Source organism: Oreochromis aureus, linkage group 11 (assembly GCF_013358895.1).
Source record: "Oreochromis aureus strain Israel breed Guangdong linkage group 11, ZZ_aureus, whole genome shotgun sequence".
In the NCBI taxonomy this organism is placed as follows: Eukaryota; Metazoa; Chordata; class Actinopteri; order Cichliformes; family Cichlidae; genus Oreochromis; species Oreochromis aureus.
Window position 1 is genome coordinate 34,112,459 of NC_052952.1, and position 18,228 is coordinate 34,130,686.

The 18,228-nt window shown below is 41.2% G+C and overlaps 1 protein-coding gene across 3 annotated transcripts in view; it reads left to right on the plus strand.

Moving 5' to 3' along the window:
• LOC120442720 (early nodulin-75-like) overlaps positions 1–18,228 on the plus strand; it is a 144,234-nt gene that overhangs the window by 52,169 nt on the left and 73,837 nt on the right. For 2 of the 3 annotated variants that reach the window (XR_005614897.1, XR_005614896.1), the window contains exon 3: positions 7,979–8,091. Coding sequence is in view for 1 of the 3 variants with exons in the window: in XM_039619858.1 (XP_039475792.1) it covers positions 7,979–8,379 (401 nt within the window). In the remaining 2 variants the exon portion in view is untranslated. Of the gene's footprint in view, positions 1–7,978; positions 8,380–18,228 lie in introns of those variants that run through there. The other variant, XM_039619858.1, reaches the window with a different exon arrangement.

The following is an 18,228-nucleotide window of genomic DNA, read 5'->3' on the forward strand; positions in this document are numbered from 1 at the left end:
TACTGCATTATAACAATGAATCAGAGAAGCCTGATGTTCTACTAGTTCTGAAGATTCTCACCTGCAATGCATGAGCTTGTGTGTAAGCTTGATATTTGCTGGTTACATACAGTGAAATAGTTCATTGATAATGTATCATCTATTAAAACAAAGTTAATGATATAATATATTGAGCATAATAATCTTTTTCTGTAGAAAACTTTTATATATAGATATAGAGATAGATAGATATCTCTGAATAATTGTATATAATGACGTATTTTTAAAAAGCAATGCTTTTAGATATATGTAGTTAAATATAGATTAATGCAGCAGTCCCCAACTCTGTTTTATTTGTACACACACACACACACACACACACAGAAAAGTATAAATAAAGCACGCAGACAGTGATGAGACGCAGGTCTTGCGTTCCATGACTGCCCTCGCGAGTAAAGACAACTGCAGTGTTTGTGTTTTCTAACTCAGGTGTCTCAGCTGAAGAACTACGTGGTGATTTAAAGAAATCCCCTGTCAACGTGTGTTATGAATAAATCTTTTTTTTTTCGGTACCGGTACTAGTTTTATTTTGTTGTATTTATCCGCGACACCTTAAAGGCCGGTCCGTGAAAATATTGTCGGGCATAAACCGGTCCGTGGCGCAAAAAAGGTTGGGGACTGCTGGATTAATGTATAAAGATGTATATATTGCTAGGGACTATAGGGATGCTATAAATAAATAGTAGCATGTATATAAATGTGTGTTTTATATGTTAAATACAGGTAGGAATTAATAAGCATTTCCTTCCTCCTACAGATTTTTTTCCTGTAAATATCATGGCTGTCTTTGATTTCATGTTCATTTGTTTTTTGTGCTTATTAAAATTTGTTATTTGCTACTTCACCACAAATAATTACTTTGTTCAATCCAAATCCCCACAAAGTCAACAGAAGTCACCAAACCTTTTCAAACACCCCTTCTTTGATCCAGCGGACCGTTTGGCATCATTTGTCTTATTTGCTGCATAACATTTATTTTAATTTCAAATAAATGCTATTAGGTTTTACTGAAAATGCTTTAGGTGGTAATAACATTGATTTATTTATTTTTCGCATGCAACATTGACATCCTCCCGAAATGGTTTAAAGTTTCTCCACCAAAAACAAAGAAAAAGTGATTTCTCCCTTACCTCCAGTACATATGTCAGGTATATGGTATTTTTATTTTAGTGCTTGGGCTCTACACCCATTCTGTAATATTAGCTTCTATAAAGACAAAAATATAAATAACAACAGTACTGAAGGCCATCAAATATTTTTTTTCAAGTGATTTATTACTGAGGCAGTCCTGAAATACTGACAGGGGACTGGAGTGCATGGAGTTTCATTCATAACGGACACAAAACGGATGCACCTTCATGAGTGTGGTTAGCACAGTAAGCCTGCATCAGTGCAAACTCGGTATTGGAGGGCTTTATAACCCGCTTCCACTTAAGGCTAGTTGGTTTAGAATAGCACTTCATGTGACAGATCTCCAACAGGAACACACAGTCACGGTTAAAGTGTAGGGAGACGGTGTAGGGCTGGATTAGAAATATCCTGCCGTGTTTGAATTACCCACTCATTCACTATATAGTGCACTATGTAGTCTGTCATCCATTTTGCAGTGCTCTTCAAAAATCTCAACTGTAAATTTAATTTACTATATAGTGCTTCAGTGTCATTGCACATCTCAGGAAACACGGAAAAGTAATGTACAGAAGCCGTGCACAAGTGAGACCTTTGTGCCTTTTCTGTTTGTTTTTAGAAGGGGGAAAGGAGCTGTCAGATATGCTTTTAATGTTTGTATTCAATGTGAATTAAACTGAATTATATTGCTTATAGGTGGATGAAGTTCAAAGAAAGTATGTTGTTGTTAAAGTTATGTGTGCTCAGATATACATTTTCCTTTCAATGTCGTGGAGAGACAATTACAACCTGTACTTATCCAAAAATAGCAATACTGAGGCACCCATTGCCTCAAATGTGTTTTTCTGCTCTTGTTCGCAATGTTAGGAATATTTAACAATATCTAGTGCATAATTATGTAATAATGATGCATTGTGTAGTATATCAGCAGCTGTCTATGCTTAATTCCATGTGAGTCCACTATGTAGCAAACACCATGCAGTGGATGATTAAATCCACAGATTAAATGCATAAAAGGGGGGATAATTAAGCACAGGTGCAACACATTAGAGAAGACGAGCAATCAAACAGGTGGAAAACCAAACACACAAGGACAGGAAGTGAAGGGTTTGAAATGTGAAGATGTGCATAAATACAAAGTAAAACACAACAAAATAGAAAGAAAGCCCACCTCAAACAAATGATTCAAGTGATCTTTAGAAGCAGCTGTAAAGTCCTGGTTCTACATGATTTTAAAAATGCCTGCTGCCATAAGTCGCCCTAATGAATTATGAAGGCGCTTGACTGAATTTGTCAGCCTGCACTCCACATTCTCTCTGCTCCATCCCCCTTTTCATTTCTCTTTACTCCTCATACTACCTGCATTTTTAAAAATTATGCAGCAAGAAAGGCTCAGCAGTAGCTGTAGTGACCCTCATATACATATCTTGAGGTTCTATTCACCCAAGACATACATAGTAAAAGGTTTTCTTGTTTCCAGACTGGAATTTTTGTGTGTGGTTATATTAGGAACTTTGTAGGACTAGACAAAATATTAGCCGTGTTTAACTGTCGAGCGATTAAAGTTGCCCTAAAGCATGACTGAAAACTTCTCCCTGTCATGGTAAGATGAAAAGTGATGGACCACATGTGGTTTTTCATGAAGCCACACTCCATGATTCACCCCTCATCACTCCTGCATTCGTCCATATTAATTAGCTTTGCTTGTTTAGAAGTTCATCAATATTTCATCAGCCCGATTCATAATTTAAACAGGAACCTGAAAGATCAACTGAGTTGTTATTTCGCTATGATTTCCGCTTCAGCTGGGGATGTAGAAACGCTGTAGCCGTCAGTGTCTGGTAACCAGGTTTTGAGGGAGAACATGTGAAATGACGATACGGTACTATAATCAGTTATGACATGCTGTGTGGTGTTGCATTTTGGGCCACAGGCAAGACTTTTGTTTTTTTGCTCTCATGAGGAGAGTGTGCAACGCTTCAGTTGGTCACCTGCACAACCGATTTCCTACATCAAATGCTTGTATGTTAACTTCATGCAGCAGGTCGGATGAATGTCAGCACCCTGCTGCTATCAAGTATCTGTTTCAAATAAACAGCGTTTTCTCCCCCGGGTCTGTGAGTACATGTGACTGTGTGAAAATGTGTATGTGTTCTGGCCTCGTACTACAGCCCGCAGATGTTGTAAGTGTGAACTTGGCTTTTCCTTGTAGCAGGAGGTGTGAACCGCTGGGGAAATGTTATTCTGACTGACTCACAAACTACAGGAATCTTTCTGAGAAATCGTTTACCTGAGGATGTAGTTCAAAAATCTGTGTATTCTTTCAACTTAAAAAACAAACCATCAATTGGTTTCAGAGTAAATCGATTTTAAAGAAAAAAATCTCCTGTTCTGAACCATGATCTGTAATCTTGCTCCTTGTGGAATGGTCATTAGCCTTACAGGGAGATGGTGCTATTTTTTTATTTAGAAAAACATTAAACAAGTACAATAAATTCAGCCTGTTGGCAATTTGTTTTGTTTTCTCTTTGAAGACAATGTATTGTGTGTGTTTGACCAGACGATTTCTAAAAGAAGAGCGAGTCTTTGAATTCCCGCATGAAGCAGGATAAAGTGAGAGAACTGCCCCGAGACGTTTGCTTTTAAACCATAAAATGCTCAGTGGTGTAATCTGAAGCATGTGAGAGATGCTGCCTCACTGAATAAAAAAAATGTTGAAACCTTAAAGCGACGCACTAAATAAGGAGTTTTAAGAGCAGGCAGAGGAAATGTGAGGTCAGTATTAGAACAACTGATCCACGGGTCCACGTCAGGTCACTGAGATGCGGAGGAATGATGGTCACAGAGATGGGTGCATTGAAGAGTTGTAGCCAAAGAAAAGTGATGTACACATGAATTTGGGTGAAACTTCTCAAAGCCCAGACGTTATTATTCTTTTCTTATTCTGCTTTTCCTTATAGAGTAATATCCTCATATACAAAATCTTCCTAAAAATGCTTAATGTAATTTATGACTTTAAATACAGGCTAAGATTGTGTAATAAGGCCAGAAACCTGAGACCGCAGAGAAGAAAGAAAAGACAAACTGCCTCATTTACCCACAGAGCTTAGCCACACATTTTTCACTTAAGACAAAGTCACACAGCTGCCTGGAAAGTATCCATATTAATGTCTGCAGTACTCTGTGATCAATTTCTTTAATTATCTCAAGCGCCGGGCCCTAAGATATCACTTTCATTCTTTTTCCATATTTTCTTAAATGATCCCTGGAATCAGGGAAAGCACTGAAGATAATTCGTTCCCCTGTCGAGGAGATTATACGTTGGTTTGCCGCCTGTCTGTCAGCGGGATATCTGAGGAACCTTAGAACAGATTTCTGCTAATTTTGGTGGACAGGACAGCTGCAGGCCAAAGAACAGATGATTAGATTATGGTGGTGAGCTGGATCTAGGACTTGTTCAATTAGACAATTATCATTTTAAGCTGTAACAGTAATGGAGATAGAGGTTCACTGTGTGGTGCCTTCTTTCTAAAAATAAAATAGGGAAGAATTTGTCTGATGGAAGCTGTACCTTCTGTTTTATTTCACTTTGGAGTGTTTCCAAATATGTCTTTGGTCGTCCTAGTGCCGCTTAGCATTTGTTTCAGTAAAACTGTAGACTCCCGTTTTTGTTTTGCTGCATATGTGTGAATGGGATTAGTGTTTTAAAAAAAGGACTGAGGAATAACAAGGATTTTTTTTCTCTGGAATATGTTATTACAGGGAAAAAGTGAGCTAGTATGAGTTATCTCAAGACATGCACTAACAATCACCTGCTAGTTTTTAGGTTCGTGTGCGTGTGCCCTTATACAAATATTTTTAAAAACAGCGGTTTTGATAAATTTGTTTGCAAAGCCATAGTGTGGTATTTTGAGATTTAAACTTTTTTTGGTTCATCAAGTGTGGAATTGCCAAGAAACAGCTAGCATGGCAATTTTTCCAGAGGCAACAGCTTGAATAAAAATATATATAATGTGCTGTGATCTGTCTCATTGTTATCTGCTTAGAACAAAGTCACAATTGATAAAGCTAAGATAGATAAATGGACTCTTCTCCCACTTTCTTTAATTGGACGTGTCAATATAATTAAAATGGTTGTACTTCCTAAATTTATTCATCTCTTCCAAAACATACCCATCTTTCTCACTTCATCGTTTTTTAAAACTATCGACTCTGTCATTTTGTCTTTCATCTGGGCAAATAAACCCCATAGAATTTCAAAGGCACACTTGCAGAAACCCCCCTCTGAGGGCGGGTTAGGCCTCCCAGTTTTCAGGCACTACTATTGGGCTTGCAGTGCCAGAATATGGGTTTTCTGGAACAGTGTTTCTGCTGTTCCCACTGTTCAGAAGGGATGTGGTCCTTCTTGGCCTTTTATAGAGGTGCACAACGCTAAATCAGTTTTTGGTACGCCACTTGATGCTATTCTGTTTTCTAAGCCAAACGTACCTACCAAACTTCTAAGTAATGATTTTGTCCTCGGTCATTCTCTTAGGATCTGAAAGCAAGTTAGGGGTGCTTTGTGCCTTCCGGACCTATCCATTTTTGCTCCCATAACTGAAAACCTTTCTTTTTCACCTGGCTTGATGGACCCTGTGTTTAAGCTTTGGTCAGAATTAGGTCTTCACACTATTAAGGACCTCTACATCGACAATTGTTTTGCTTCATTTGCTCAGCTGCAATCAAAATTTATGCTCCCCTCTGCTCATTTATTTAGATACTTACAAATTAGGAATTTTGTTAAACACTCTTTTGCCCATCTGGATAAGCCCCCTGCTCATAGTGACTTTTATGATTGTTTGATTAAAAACCCCACTTCCAACCATCTAATCTGCCAGTTTACTACACTTTTTACACTTACAGCACCTACAAACCACATCAGGGATGCTTGGGTTAAGGACTTGGAAGTAGACATATCGGATGCTTTGTGGGCCAATGGGTTGAAGAAGATTAAAGAATGCTCTGTTAATGCCAGACTACAACTTATACAGTTCAAGGTCCTTCATTGTTTGCATTTCTCTAAAACAAAGCTAGGCAGCATTTTTCAGTCTATTTCGTATTTGTGTGACAGATGCAAAGCAATGGTAGGAACCCTTGGTCACCTTTTCTGGTCTTGCACTACACTTTGGAATTTTTTGGCAGAGATATTTAATATATATAACCGGATTTATGATTTAAAATTAAAGCCGGATGGTGTACTTGCAGTGCTAGGCTGCTCCCTAACCTCATTGGCACTCAGACGTCCTCTTCAGAAAGCCTTAATGTTTGGCATGATTGTAGCCAAAAGACTTATTCTTAGAGCCTGGAAATCACCTTCTCCTCCATTGTTTAGGGTTTGGCTACGTGAGATGATTGCATGTTTGTATATTGAAGGGGTTCGTTATCGTCTGGCTGACACTCATTTTAAGTTTGTCGAAATCTGGGGCCCTTTTCTCAATCATATTAACGGGGATTCAACATAAACTTTAACCCGTTTGACTGCACTTTGTGTTTGTGTGAAACTGCACTTCTGTCGGACCCTGATTCCTTCCTGGACTTGTTCCCCACGTCTTCTGGACTTGGTGAACTCTCTGTTGCCCTGTCTAACCTCACACAGATGATCATCTTCTTTGGACACTGGTATTTCTTTTGATCTTTTGATTTGTACTGGCTAACCGGTGTATTTTTTCTTTTCTTTCCTTTTTTCCTGTTTGGGTTTTTTTTGTTTTGTTTTGTTTTGTTTTGTTTTGTTTTGTTTTGTTTTTTTGTTTTTGTTTTTTTTCTGTGCTTGAATGTTATTGTTTTTGGATCTTATGTCCTTTGTCTGGTTTGATTTTATGTAACTTCAAACTTAAAATCTTATAAATAAACATTTAAAAAAAAAGAACAAAGTCACAATAGTTAAAAAAAACAAAACAAACTGAAAATGGCAGTTGAGCAATGTTAGGCTAAACTGAATAAGGTATTTTAACTGCTTCATAACCGTAGCTTGACTGAAAAGCAACAACATTAAACCACCTGCCAAATATTGTGTTGATCCCCTTTCTGTTGCTAAAACAACTCTGAACTGTCTGGACATGACTTCAGGGCCTCTAGGCGTGTCCTGTGGTGTCTGCCAGCACGAAGTTGGCAGTTGAGCCTTTTGGTCCAGTGGCTTGCAGTGTGGGGCCTCCCTGGTGCTTCGGGTGGATTCTGGATCACATTGGCATCTAAGCAGTTTGGAAGCCGGGTCAGTGGCTTGGGCTGTTGTTGTTGTTCCTGAACAGTTTTTGTAGAGTGGTGGGGTGCATTGTCCTGCTGAGAGGGCACTGCCGGTGGGGGATGCTGTTGCAAAAACTGTTGTGTGGGAGGTTGAAATAACATACACACAAATGCCAGGACTTGAGTTTTCCCAGCTGGACGGTTCACGGCAATAATGCGGTTAGAATTGTTTTATGCACATTACCTGTCAGTGATTCTAATGTTGTGGCAGAGTGGTGTATAATAGTGCATAATAAGCGCATTTGGAAGCACACTTGATGTATTCTTTAGGCTGGTTAAATGTTTGTATTATTTTGTTGATCTCTTCTTTTGAAAAGAAATGTCAAATCAAATGTTCTTTCTTCTCTCGTTGCCTTGAACTTGTCTGTTGCCATCTTTATAGCAGATCAAAATACGTTTACAACATCTGACATTGATTTTATGAAGGTAGACATGTGACACAGCACCACAGCCCTCCTTCCAGTGATCCTAACTGACCCTCTTTTCCCTCCTCTCTACCACCCCCCTCTGCCCTCCTTCTCTCCCTTTTTAGATGCAAGGTGTGCCGTCCCCCCCTCCTATCATTATCACCATCATCGCTCCCACGCCCACTCCTTCCACGCTCCCTCCTACGACTGTCCCGCTCACGAACGTCCCACCTACAACCGTCCCTCCTACAGCCGTCCTTCCCACGACCGCCCTTCCTTCGACCGCCCTTCCTTCGACCGCCCGTCTTTTGACCGCCCGTCCTTCGACCACCCGTCCTTCGACCGCCCGTCCTTCGATCGTCCTTCCTTTGATCGTCCTTCCTTCGATCGCCCATCCTACAGCCGTCCCTCACACGAACGCCCCATCTACGACCGCCCGTCACACGATCGTCCACCCCAGGACCGTTGGAACCCCCGTCTTCGCGTGAGCTCCGGAAATCAGCTCTACATGTTGGACCAGGAAGAGGTATTGTACTCCACACCCCAAAGATACACTTACACTCATGCACTTCTTTGGCACAGGTGGGAAACCAGAAGAAAAATTAGGATGGTACTCAATCAGTATTAACTATTTTTCACCAGATACAACTCTAAAAGACTGATATTTCCGTTTTTTGAAGTAACACTCGTTGATCACATTGTCAATCATCACCTGGTACAAATAGTGCTCAAACAACTTTTATTACATGGACAAGTCAAACGAAATAAGATGATACACCAAATATGACACATATCTCATAACATCGTGTAAATATACATGACATATTTTGTTGTTTCAGACTTATTTAGATCCTTCTGGCAAGGTTTAAATTCCACTCATCAAAATGAAAAACTTAGTTGCCGTGGAGCAAATGCTGTACCTCTTCCCACATCACCACTCAGTCACTTGTAGTGTAGAATGCAGCCCTCACCTCTCCCTCTGTATCTACAAACCCCACTCACTAACAAGATGCTACTTGGTGGGGGACAGCGCTGGGCCACAGTACTAAAGTGAGTGAACTGTTAAACACCAAAGAAGACCCAGTGCCGAGTTTGTAAATCGGGGAACCTGGAATTCCAGAGAGGGTTTCTGTTCTTATGGGTCAAGGGAGAAAAATATTCCACATAATTGATCAAAAATAAGCACAGTGACATGAGCACATTGAACAACAACCACAAGAACCACAACAATAACAACAAGCAAACAAAACTGTTGTCACCAACAGAGCATTTAGATTGAATAACACTTGCTGGGAAGCTTTAATTGCACTTACAATCACAACAGATCTGAGAGATCAGAGGAGAGTAGCACAACGGCAGTCCTGACTGTCACATTGAGCTGAAACATTGAGTCCACATCGGTGATATGAGCCTTCTACGTGATTATTAAATGAACCTAACATAATCAGAACCAACAGGTTAGACCCACTGCCTTGGGTTTGCTTAAGAAACCCAGAGTGTCCAAACCTGTGTTCTTTTCAGGTTGTCATTAGTGCACAGGGGCTCCTAGCATGTTAGAAATCCATATGGAAGTGTTAATAAAGTTAAAAACTTCAATAAGCTCCTTGGGATGCTTCTACAATTTACGGTCAACCGAAACAAAACAAAACACAAGGAGCACAAGTCCAGAAATACACTACACAGGGTCAAACCATGAGTCCACGAAAAGTTCAGGGGGCCGACCATGCGGACAGCTACGGCAACGACGGGGAAACAGTTCTGGGGGCCGACCGTGCACACGGCAACGGCGGCGGCGCAGATAAAACCAATCAGGAGGCCGGCCACGTGGCATGCAGTGGCGGCGACAAAGCAGGTCCAGGGGCCGACCACGAAGCCAGCAGTGGCGACGAACTCTCTCAGGAGGCCGGCCTCAACGGCCATGACGCCCAGCTAGGGGCCTGGAAAGCGGCCGGCAGAGGTGAGGCGGAACAGGACGAGCTGGAACTGATGACGGTGTGGCAACCGCAGGACCAGACGAGGCAGGACCAGACGAGGATGAAGCTGACGAAGGCGAAGACACGGAGGCTGGACCAGGCGTGGATGAAGACACGGAGGCTGGACCAGGCGTGGATGAAGACACGGAGGCTGGACCAGGCGTGGATGAAGACACGGAGGCTGGACCAGGCATGAATGAAGACACGGCTGCGGAACCTGACGGCAGCGGGACGGCTGCGGAACCTGACGGCAGCGGGACGGCTGCGGGCGATGATGCTGCAGGCGACGATGTGGATGCTGCAGGCGGTGATGCTGCAGGCGACGATGTGGATGCTGCAGGCGGTGATGGTGCAGGTGACGATGTAGAAGTCGCAGGTGATGATTCAGCAGGTGACGGCTGAACAGACTTCCCTGGACCGTCAGCAGACGTGAGGATGTGCTGGCTGGGCTCCTCGGGCCCTCCAGCCGACGACACTTTAGGCTGGTTGGGTTCTCCCGAACCCCCAGCTGACGATACTTGAGGCTGGCTGGGTTCTCCCGAACCCCCAGCTGACGATACTTGAGGCTGGACGGGCTCCTCGGGCCCTCCAGCTGACGAAACTTGAGGCTGGATGGGCTGCTCGGACCCTCCAGCTGGAGCAGATGCAGGACCAGAGGCAATAGGGACCCCTGGCTGAGGGTGAAGATGAGTGGCTGACTGAGCAGTTGACAAAGCTAATGATTCCTCTACTAACTGTGCTACTGACTGAGCTATGGACTGTAACAAGGTTTGCAGAAAGTCTGACTGTGGTAGAGACTGAGCTATGGGTAGCGGGGGTGAAGACTGAGCTACGGGTGACTGAATTTGAGATGAAAGCGGTTGTGGAGTTGGACACTGGGCTACGGGTGGCTGCTGAGCAGGGAACACTGGACACTGGGCTATGGGCTACATGAATAACTGAAACAGATCTATAATGATAATAATAATAAACAAAGCACCAGAACATCAGAAAATAATCCATAATGCAAAAATAAACCAAAACATAACAACTCAAAATACTGGGTCAAACTGACCCAGAACCGTGACATTCTCAGTGTACAGTCAAATTCAATAATAGAAACAAAGAACAACTGTGAATGAATAGGTATAGATGATGCAGTACACCCTGGTGGAGACCGGAGAACTTTGCCATAGTACAACCACTGGTGCAGCCCTCTGTCATGTGGGCCTTTACTGTGAGCTGGCCTGTTGGAAGTCATTCCTTACATAAAAGCCAATGGAAGTGCAGGTTTGCCAAAAGGCAACTGAATGACTCTCAAGCCACTAGAAACAAAATCATCAGGGCTGAAAAAAATGAAAATATAGTATGTGTTCCCAAAGTGCATGTGGAGGAAACTCTACAGTCAAACATGTATTGGCAGCAACATGCTGTGGGGATGTGTCCCTATACTGTAACAGGGACTGAGAGTTGCATTAAAGGGAAAGATATAGAAACCTAGAGAGTAAGCCTGAGAGAAAATCTGTTTCAGAATATTTAGGATCTCATTTTTGGGCAAAGGTTAACATTTCCAGAAGATGAAGCGTATCTCCAAGAAAAAACAAAGTGGTTTTGAGAAACCTATTTGAAAGTCGTTGAGTGGCCAAACCGGAGACCACAACTGCACCTCAAACAGCATCTTTGCAGAAACCTGAAAACGGCTGTGCACTTACGCTCCCAATTCAACCTGATGGGGCTTACATGATTCTGCCAAGAAAAATGGGAAAGTCTTCCAAAAGAAAGGTGTGCCAAGCTTGTAGGATCATTTCCAAGAAGACTTTAAAGTGTCAGTGCTGCAAAAGGTGCTTCAACTAAATTCTAAGGGAAGGACCTGAATGTCAAATAGGATATTTCAAGTCCTTTATACATTTACAAAAGAATTTGAAATGTTTTTACTTAAAAAGTATTATGAAAACTTATGTCTGAAACATTAAAAGATATGAAAATAGTGATTACAAAACTTACTGCATGTCCGTTACTGTTGCAGTCCCTCTAGAAAGTGGTTTTGCAGAATGCCTGGCTTGAATTTAAAGCAGGTGTATAGACAATGTGTAATCTATTGTAGCAAAGCTATGTTTTATATGAAACTAATGATTAGTGCAGCATAACTGACTTCGAACCATTTATCTAAAAGTAATCATAACCAAAGACATAGACTGAATAGATTAGTAGACCTAGATTCAGATTCTATTAAACACTATCTTGATGGGTATTCTCACAATGACCTGTCATAAGTTTTTGTGCTACTTGAAGGACGATACTTTTTAATAATACCTACTTTAAAGAAGGTCAGACAGAGAGGACTGTGTCCAGACTGTCCCACACACTCGAGTTTCCCTAGATTGGATCAGTGTCGCCTCAGGCTCGCTGTTGGGGTTCATTTTCAAGGGCAGCTGTTGTTTTTGGGGGAAGCCGTCTGTTTCTGGCTGTCATTCGGCACATTTACACGGCAACCACAAACCTCAGAAGATTAAAGAAAACACTGTGGGATGGTAGTTATTTTGAAATTAAAAAGTATACATCACTTCTTTGGTCATCTAAGAGATTATTTATTTATTTATTAAGTTTTCTTGAACCGCCTATAAGCAGCCAGCCAAAATGAAATGTTTTATGGAAATTATGATGAAACCAGTGCTGCAGAAATAATTTTCCATGAAATGCAGATGAAATTAAGGATGATTAAGGAAATATATCAAGGAGAACAGGTGAACACACGCATTACAGCATTTTTGATCAGTAATTTGTGAAATTATAACCCTACACAGAGTTTTATAAGCCACCTTTTACTCTCCAGAGAAGGAAAAGGGGTCTCTGCATTCTCAGCTGTCCTTGAACCCCTCACAGAAGAAAACACCCGTCTCCATCAGTAATAAGTCACGGAGGCTAAATTCTACATGGACTAGTTTTCAGATCTAGCTGACAAAATTTATTTTCAGTGTATGAAAACCAATAATGAGCAAATTGTCACCCTGTTGTGAGCTATTGAGTAATCCAGTGTTTCAAATAATCTTGTTCAGAAAATGTATAATGAAGTTATTTGCAGTTTAACTTTACAATCATAAACACTTCAATGTGATTGTCTCCTACACTACTGTGTGACACAAACCATATAAGAAATGTTTACAGACTGCGTATGAATGCATGACTCTGAGGCTTACACAGTGTTACATAGAGTAGTATTTTCCCAGAATTACTCTTTTAGTTCCATTGTTGGTTTTGGTATTTTCACAGTATTTGTTAAAAGATGCAGTTACATTAAATCAAATGTATCCCCTTCTACCTGTCTCTGACATGAACAAAATTTATTGGAAATATGAGGTTCAGCCTGTGTGACACTTTTTACGCAGCACAGATGGTGTAAAGACGTTGTTTCTGTGTTTTACAATAGAAAATATATTCTAATTGGCTTTTAATATCTTGGATTTGTCAGATGGTTGTTTAAAGTAGCTCAGGGTTGACTTTTCCCTGAATAGCAGTTGTCTGCACTGTTGTTTATTACATCAACTGCAAAGTAACAACGTAACTTTGACATATGTAGAGCTTTAAATGCTTTAATAAATGCCTCTCTGTTTTTAGCTGGTACTTGACAATTTGTTCTGTTTTTCACCACTCCCGAGATCTACAGTGAAAATGAAATGTTTGCTGTTTAAACAGGGGTAAACTGAATTGTGTACAAGACAAAGCTTGACTGTGTTTATTCTCCGGTTCCTCAGTTAGTTAGCACTGATTAACTGGGCTTTTTAAAATGTGTATTAGTGTGATAAACACAGATAGTGCATCTGCTGCTGGTTAGAGTAAAATCTCATCTTCAGGCCAGGAGATGGTACTGTTCTTCAAGTTTTCCAACTCACACATGCACACAGACACACACAAAGGCACACAGTTTAAGCTAACACTGCTGATTTATAACACTACTTATAATGCCACGATAAATGAGGCAGTGGCCTGAAAAATCCATAGGTCACTTCCCCAAACTTGGCAGGGCAATTATTGTATTATGCACATGCTAATATATTTTTCTGTTTGCATTAAAGGCCTAAATTCTGACACATGAAAATACAGCTGTTTAATTTGTGCTTACTTTTAATTTGTCTGCCTCACTGCCTGTTGCTGTTTATGCAGTCTGTGTGCCACTGCATGGCCTGTGATTTAACCTCTCATTCTAAGGTAAACTCAGTTGTGTTGGCAAGGCAATAAAGTAATGAATCCTTGCATGGTCAGCATACAAGTGCCAGCTTTACTGTCATGTGTGTGCATGGCTGCCAATGGTATTTCTGCTGGTCATCGCTTCGATGAATGCAGCAGCGATCCCAGAGATAACCCCGCACGACCGCGAAAGGACTGAATGGAGAGCCCAGTTCAATTAATCGGAGCCTCATCCCTGCCTAATTGTGCCAATAAGGCAGCAGCTGTGAATGAATCCAAGGCAGGGCTGACGTGCTGATGGCCGTCACCTCGGCGACGGCGAGAGGCATTAAATATTCATGCCTGTCACTCACCTCATGCAGAGCGGGTGTCTCTCGCCTCCTCTCCCTTTCACACACAAACACAGACATACACTCACTCGCCCTTCAATTTATTTCCATTCGTTTTAGATGGCTTCTGTGGCTCAGCAAAAAAAAAGGAAAAGAAAAAAGAAAAAAAGCAGTCATACTGTACTTTTCCACAGCGGAGATATGGAGGATCAGAGGAGGACCCTGCTCTCCTTTCTCTGCTTCCCGCACATTTTGATATCAGCCCATCTCAAACACACACCTTTCACCTCTCTGATTTTCTGTTTGCTTATATGCTTTGCATCTAAGCTCAGCGCAGTTCCTGCTGTGTCTCGTATCTCTGCCTCCTCCAGCCTCAGTCCTCATATTAATTCCCTCCATTGATCCATCACTCTTACCTTTTTTTCTTCTCTCCCCTGCTTCATACTATCTCTCGTCTTTATCTAATCTCTCAGTTGTTTCATCCCCTCCTACTCTGCTTAATCTGTCTGCTTCTCTGCCTCCTTCCTTCTGTCTCCATATTCGTAGCGGCCGCACTTCCTCTTTCTGCTCCTCTCTCTGTCTCTCCATTTTTTTTGCTGCAGCTCTCCTTCACAGTTTCTCCCTCTTTCCTGCTCTCACCCTTTCCTCCTCATCCACCCGCCCACTCTATCTCCGTCCTTTCCTCTGTGCTCCTCTTCCTCGCTCCCTCTCTCCGGGGCGACTGGCAGGAGTCTTTGGCTCTCCCACAGGCCACCTGTCTCTGTGCTCCTCACAGCTCCATTCACTTACTGCTCCATTTTTTAAAAAATGTTTTATGAATGGCAGCCATCAGAAAGACACGGTAGGGATGTCTCCCCGGAGAGCCAAGGTGTTGCTTCGGGGAACAAGACTCCTCTGTTGTGCCTAAAATGTGTCACTATGGAAATTTGTGTTAATGTGCGTCTGTGTAGCTTTTCACTCCTGGTGTGTTGGGTTCATTGAACTGTTTCCTACTAATCGAGTGTGCAGTCACTTCATAGGGATAGAATGGGATTAAACTCTCATTGACATGTCAGCCATTGGCTTACTTTAATTGCCAAGGATAATACCTACAAGATGTGTGGAAAGTTAAAAATAAATGCTTTTTAAATATCTTGCCTTTAATTACAAGCCCCTTAATTTGCTTTCCCCCTCCAACAAAATGTCATCCAGTGATCACAACCAAATGTGACTTTAAGCTTCCTCCCCTCAGCTTTTGTTTGTGATTGGTAGAAAATTCTTCCCAGTGAATTCCAAGCAAGAAAAATGGAGCAGCGTTACTTAGAAAACAAGCGAGCATACAGCCCGAAGCAGCGGAAAATGTCACTTAGTGTTACTCTGTCTGGGATCATATGTTAGGATTAGAAGAATATGAAGAAAAAAATTGGTACAAATGGATGCACTACAAAAACTACAGTACAGTTGAATCAGCACTGTAGATACAGCAGAAGGAGGGAAGTGAAGAAAACTAGAAGCAGCTGTCTTAGTAATTGTTTAAATTTGTAAATGAATTAAAATTATAACGATTAATTCCTAACTTAATCAAAAATTTCTGATAATGGCTAATCCTTGTAGTCAATCTTTCGGGAAATAATATCAAACATTTGGTGATTCCGCCTTCTCAAAAGTAGGATTTTCTTTGAGAACAAGTAATGAACTTTTTTTAACGTCCAGACTTATGTGCTGATCTGGACGATCAATCCTTCCCTCCGATTTTCCTCACAGCTGCAGACTGCTTTTCCTTCTTTTGTCCTGTAGGGGGAGCGAGAGGGCTGACAGTGATGGCTTCCTGCCATCCTCTTCTCCACCTCCTTCTCCTCCTTGCATCTCACATTAATTTGAGGTGACAGAGTTTCATATACCATTGCCATGCACCAGTGCCCTGTCCCCAAAGTCATGTGTTTGGGCTTCGCTCCTCCAACTGTGTTATGCAAGAAAAAGAACACGATGGGGGGGGGGGCAAGAGCCTTGCTCAGCCTGAGAGTATTTGAAAGAGCTGGGAAATATCAGCACTATAAAAAGAAGATGTAGTCCTGTAGCTCAAAACACATATGGTTGATGATTGTATCTGCTTCTTTAGTGGCCCCATTTTCTGCACTGAATTTTACATCTGACTGCATTAGAGCTTATCTGCAAACAGGCCACAGCACCTCAGTGGCTTTAGCTTGTAGCTACTGTTGTCACAGTGCATAAAGAGTTGCTCAGAGGTGGATAGTATGCTTGCTCATGACCCCAGAAACGCATCGAGGTGGCTGTCGTGTGGGAGTCGGAGGGATTAATTATGTAATGAACACAGGTGGGCAGTGGTTTGCAGAAAAGAAGAGAGAGGCTGATTCTTTTAGTAAGGTGGCCAGACTGAAACGCTGAGGCGATGTTAACAAGAAAGTCTTTGTATTTGAGTAACTATTACGTGCCATTTAAATAAAAATTGTCACTCACTCAGAAATAAAACATTTTTCCAAAGGTCATCCTGTACATACAAGGGTTTAAGTGACTTTTATCTTAGCATTTTGATTAATTTGCCTGTCCTCTGACTAGTGTGCAGTTTATTTTGTCCTCAATTCCTTGGAGGCACCTAGAGAAAGAGGAAAACTATGTCTAATTTGTCTGCTGCCATCTTACCAGGAGAAACTGCCAGATCTCTATGACCTTAAAAGCAATTCTCTGCCATTTATCATTTTTATTAAGAAGAATTGTACTTGGCTGGGTTCTTTTCTGTGGGATGTGGAGACTTATGGGTGGCTTGAACTGTTTTTATGCTGTTACATCCTCTACAAGCATGCAGAAGAGGCCACCTCAACATACATTTACATTTTAAGGATTTAGTTCACGATGTCAGCCCACATGCATCAGCTAGAGCTTCATTTCGACCTCTTCTAAAAGTCTTTGCCATTTTGCTTGTATATGTTCTTATGATGCTTTTTAAATTATGCTGTGGTGTTTTTAAATGTCTTTTTAAACAGTTTTCATCATGTTCTTTATGTTGTTATGTCAATTTAGGATAATACACTATTCTACTATTTTCATGTTAATAAATGATGTCATATGAAATATTTTTTTTGAAACAATGTTCTTCATGTGTGCATCCATCCATCCATGGTCATCGGCCAGCAGTCTGTTTTTACCCTACAAACTCCTTTGGGTCAATACAGAGAAGCTCTCAAGTCACAAACTTCCATACTTACAGTTGCTTTTTTGAGTGCATTAGTGTGTTTACACTGTTGAATATACTGAAATCTTTCACCCCACTGATGTACTCATTACAATCAAAGGTTAACTGAAAGGACACCTTGCAGTTTTCAGCCAATAGAAGCATAACTTGTCAGTATCAGTGACAATGCTAGCTAAACGGCACAGATGTTTCCAAGCATTGCATTTAAAACCAAGCATCACATGTGTTAAATTATAGAGTTAGATATGTGAAACTAGTATTAAGTATGGTCAGCTGACTTTTTGGGAAAAGTCACAGAATACACTAACTAACATGAGAATCACTGACAGTGAACAGATGTCTGAACAACCTCAGTGAGTGGTGGCTTTTCTGAGTCCCTCTAAAGACACTGAGATCCTCAGCCAATCTTTAATAATAATTCCCTATTGGATCAGTCATCTTCATGCTTCTCATTCATTGTCTTATATAACCAGCAGTGTTCATGTCACCCTGCTCTTGTTTGCATAAAGACAAGGTTGCTGTTACTGTAGCTATGCAAATGAGAGACCACCAGCATGACTTGACACCTCTGGAAACTAAAAAAAAAAAAAAAGATTTGGGACTCGATCTAAAATGTTGGCAGATTCACTGATTGCAATGGGTTGTTGCTCAGAAGCTGCCATGTTGGTTTTATATTTGAAATGTGATAACAGACTGATTACATGAGATATTTAACCAAT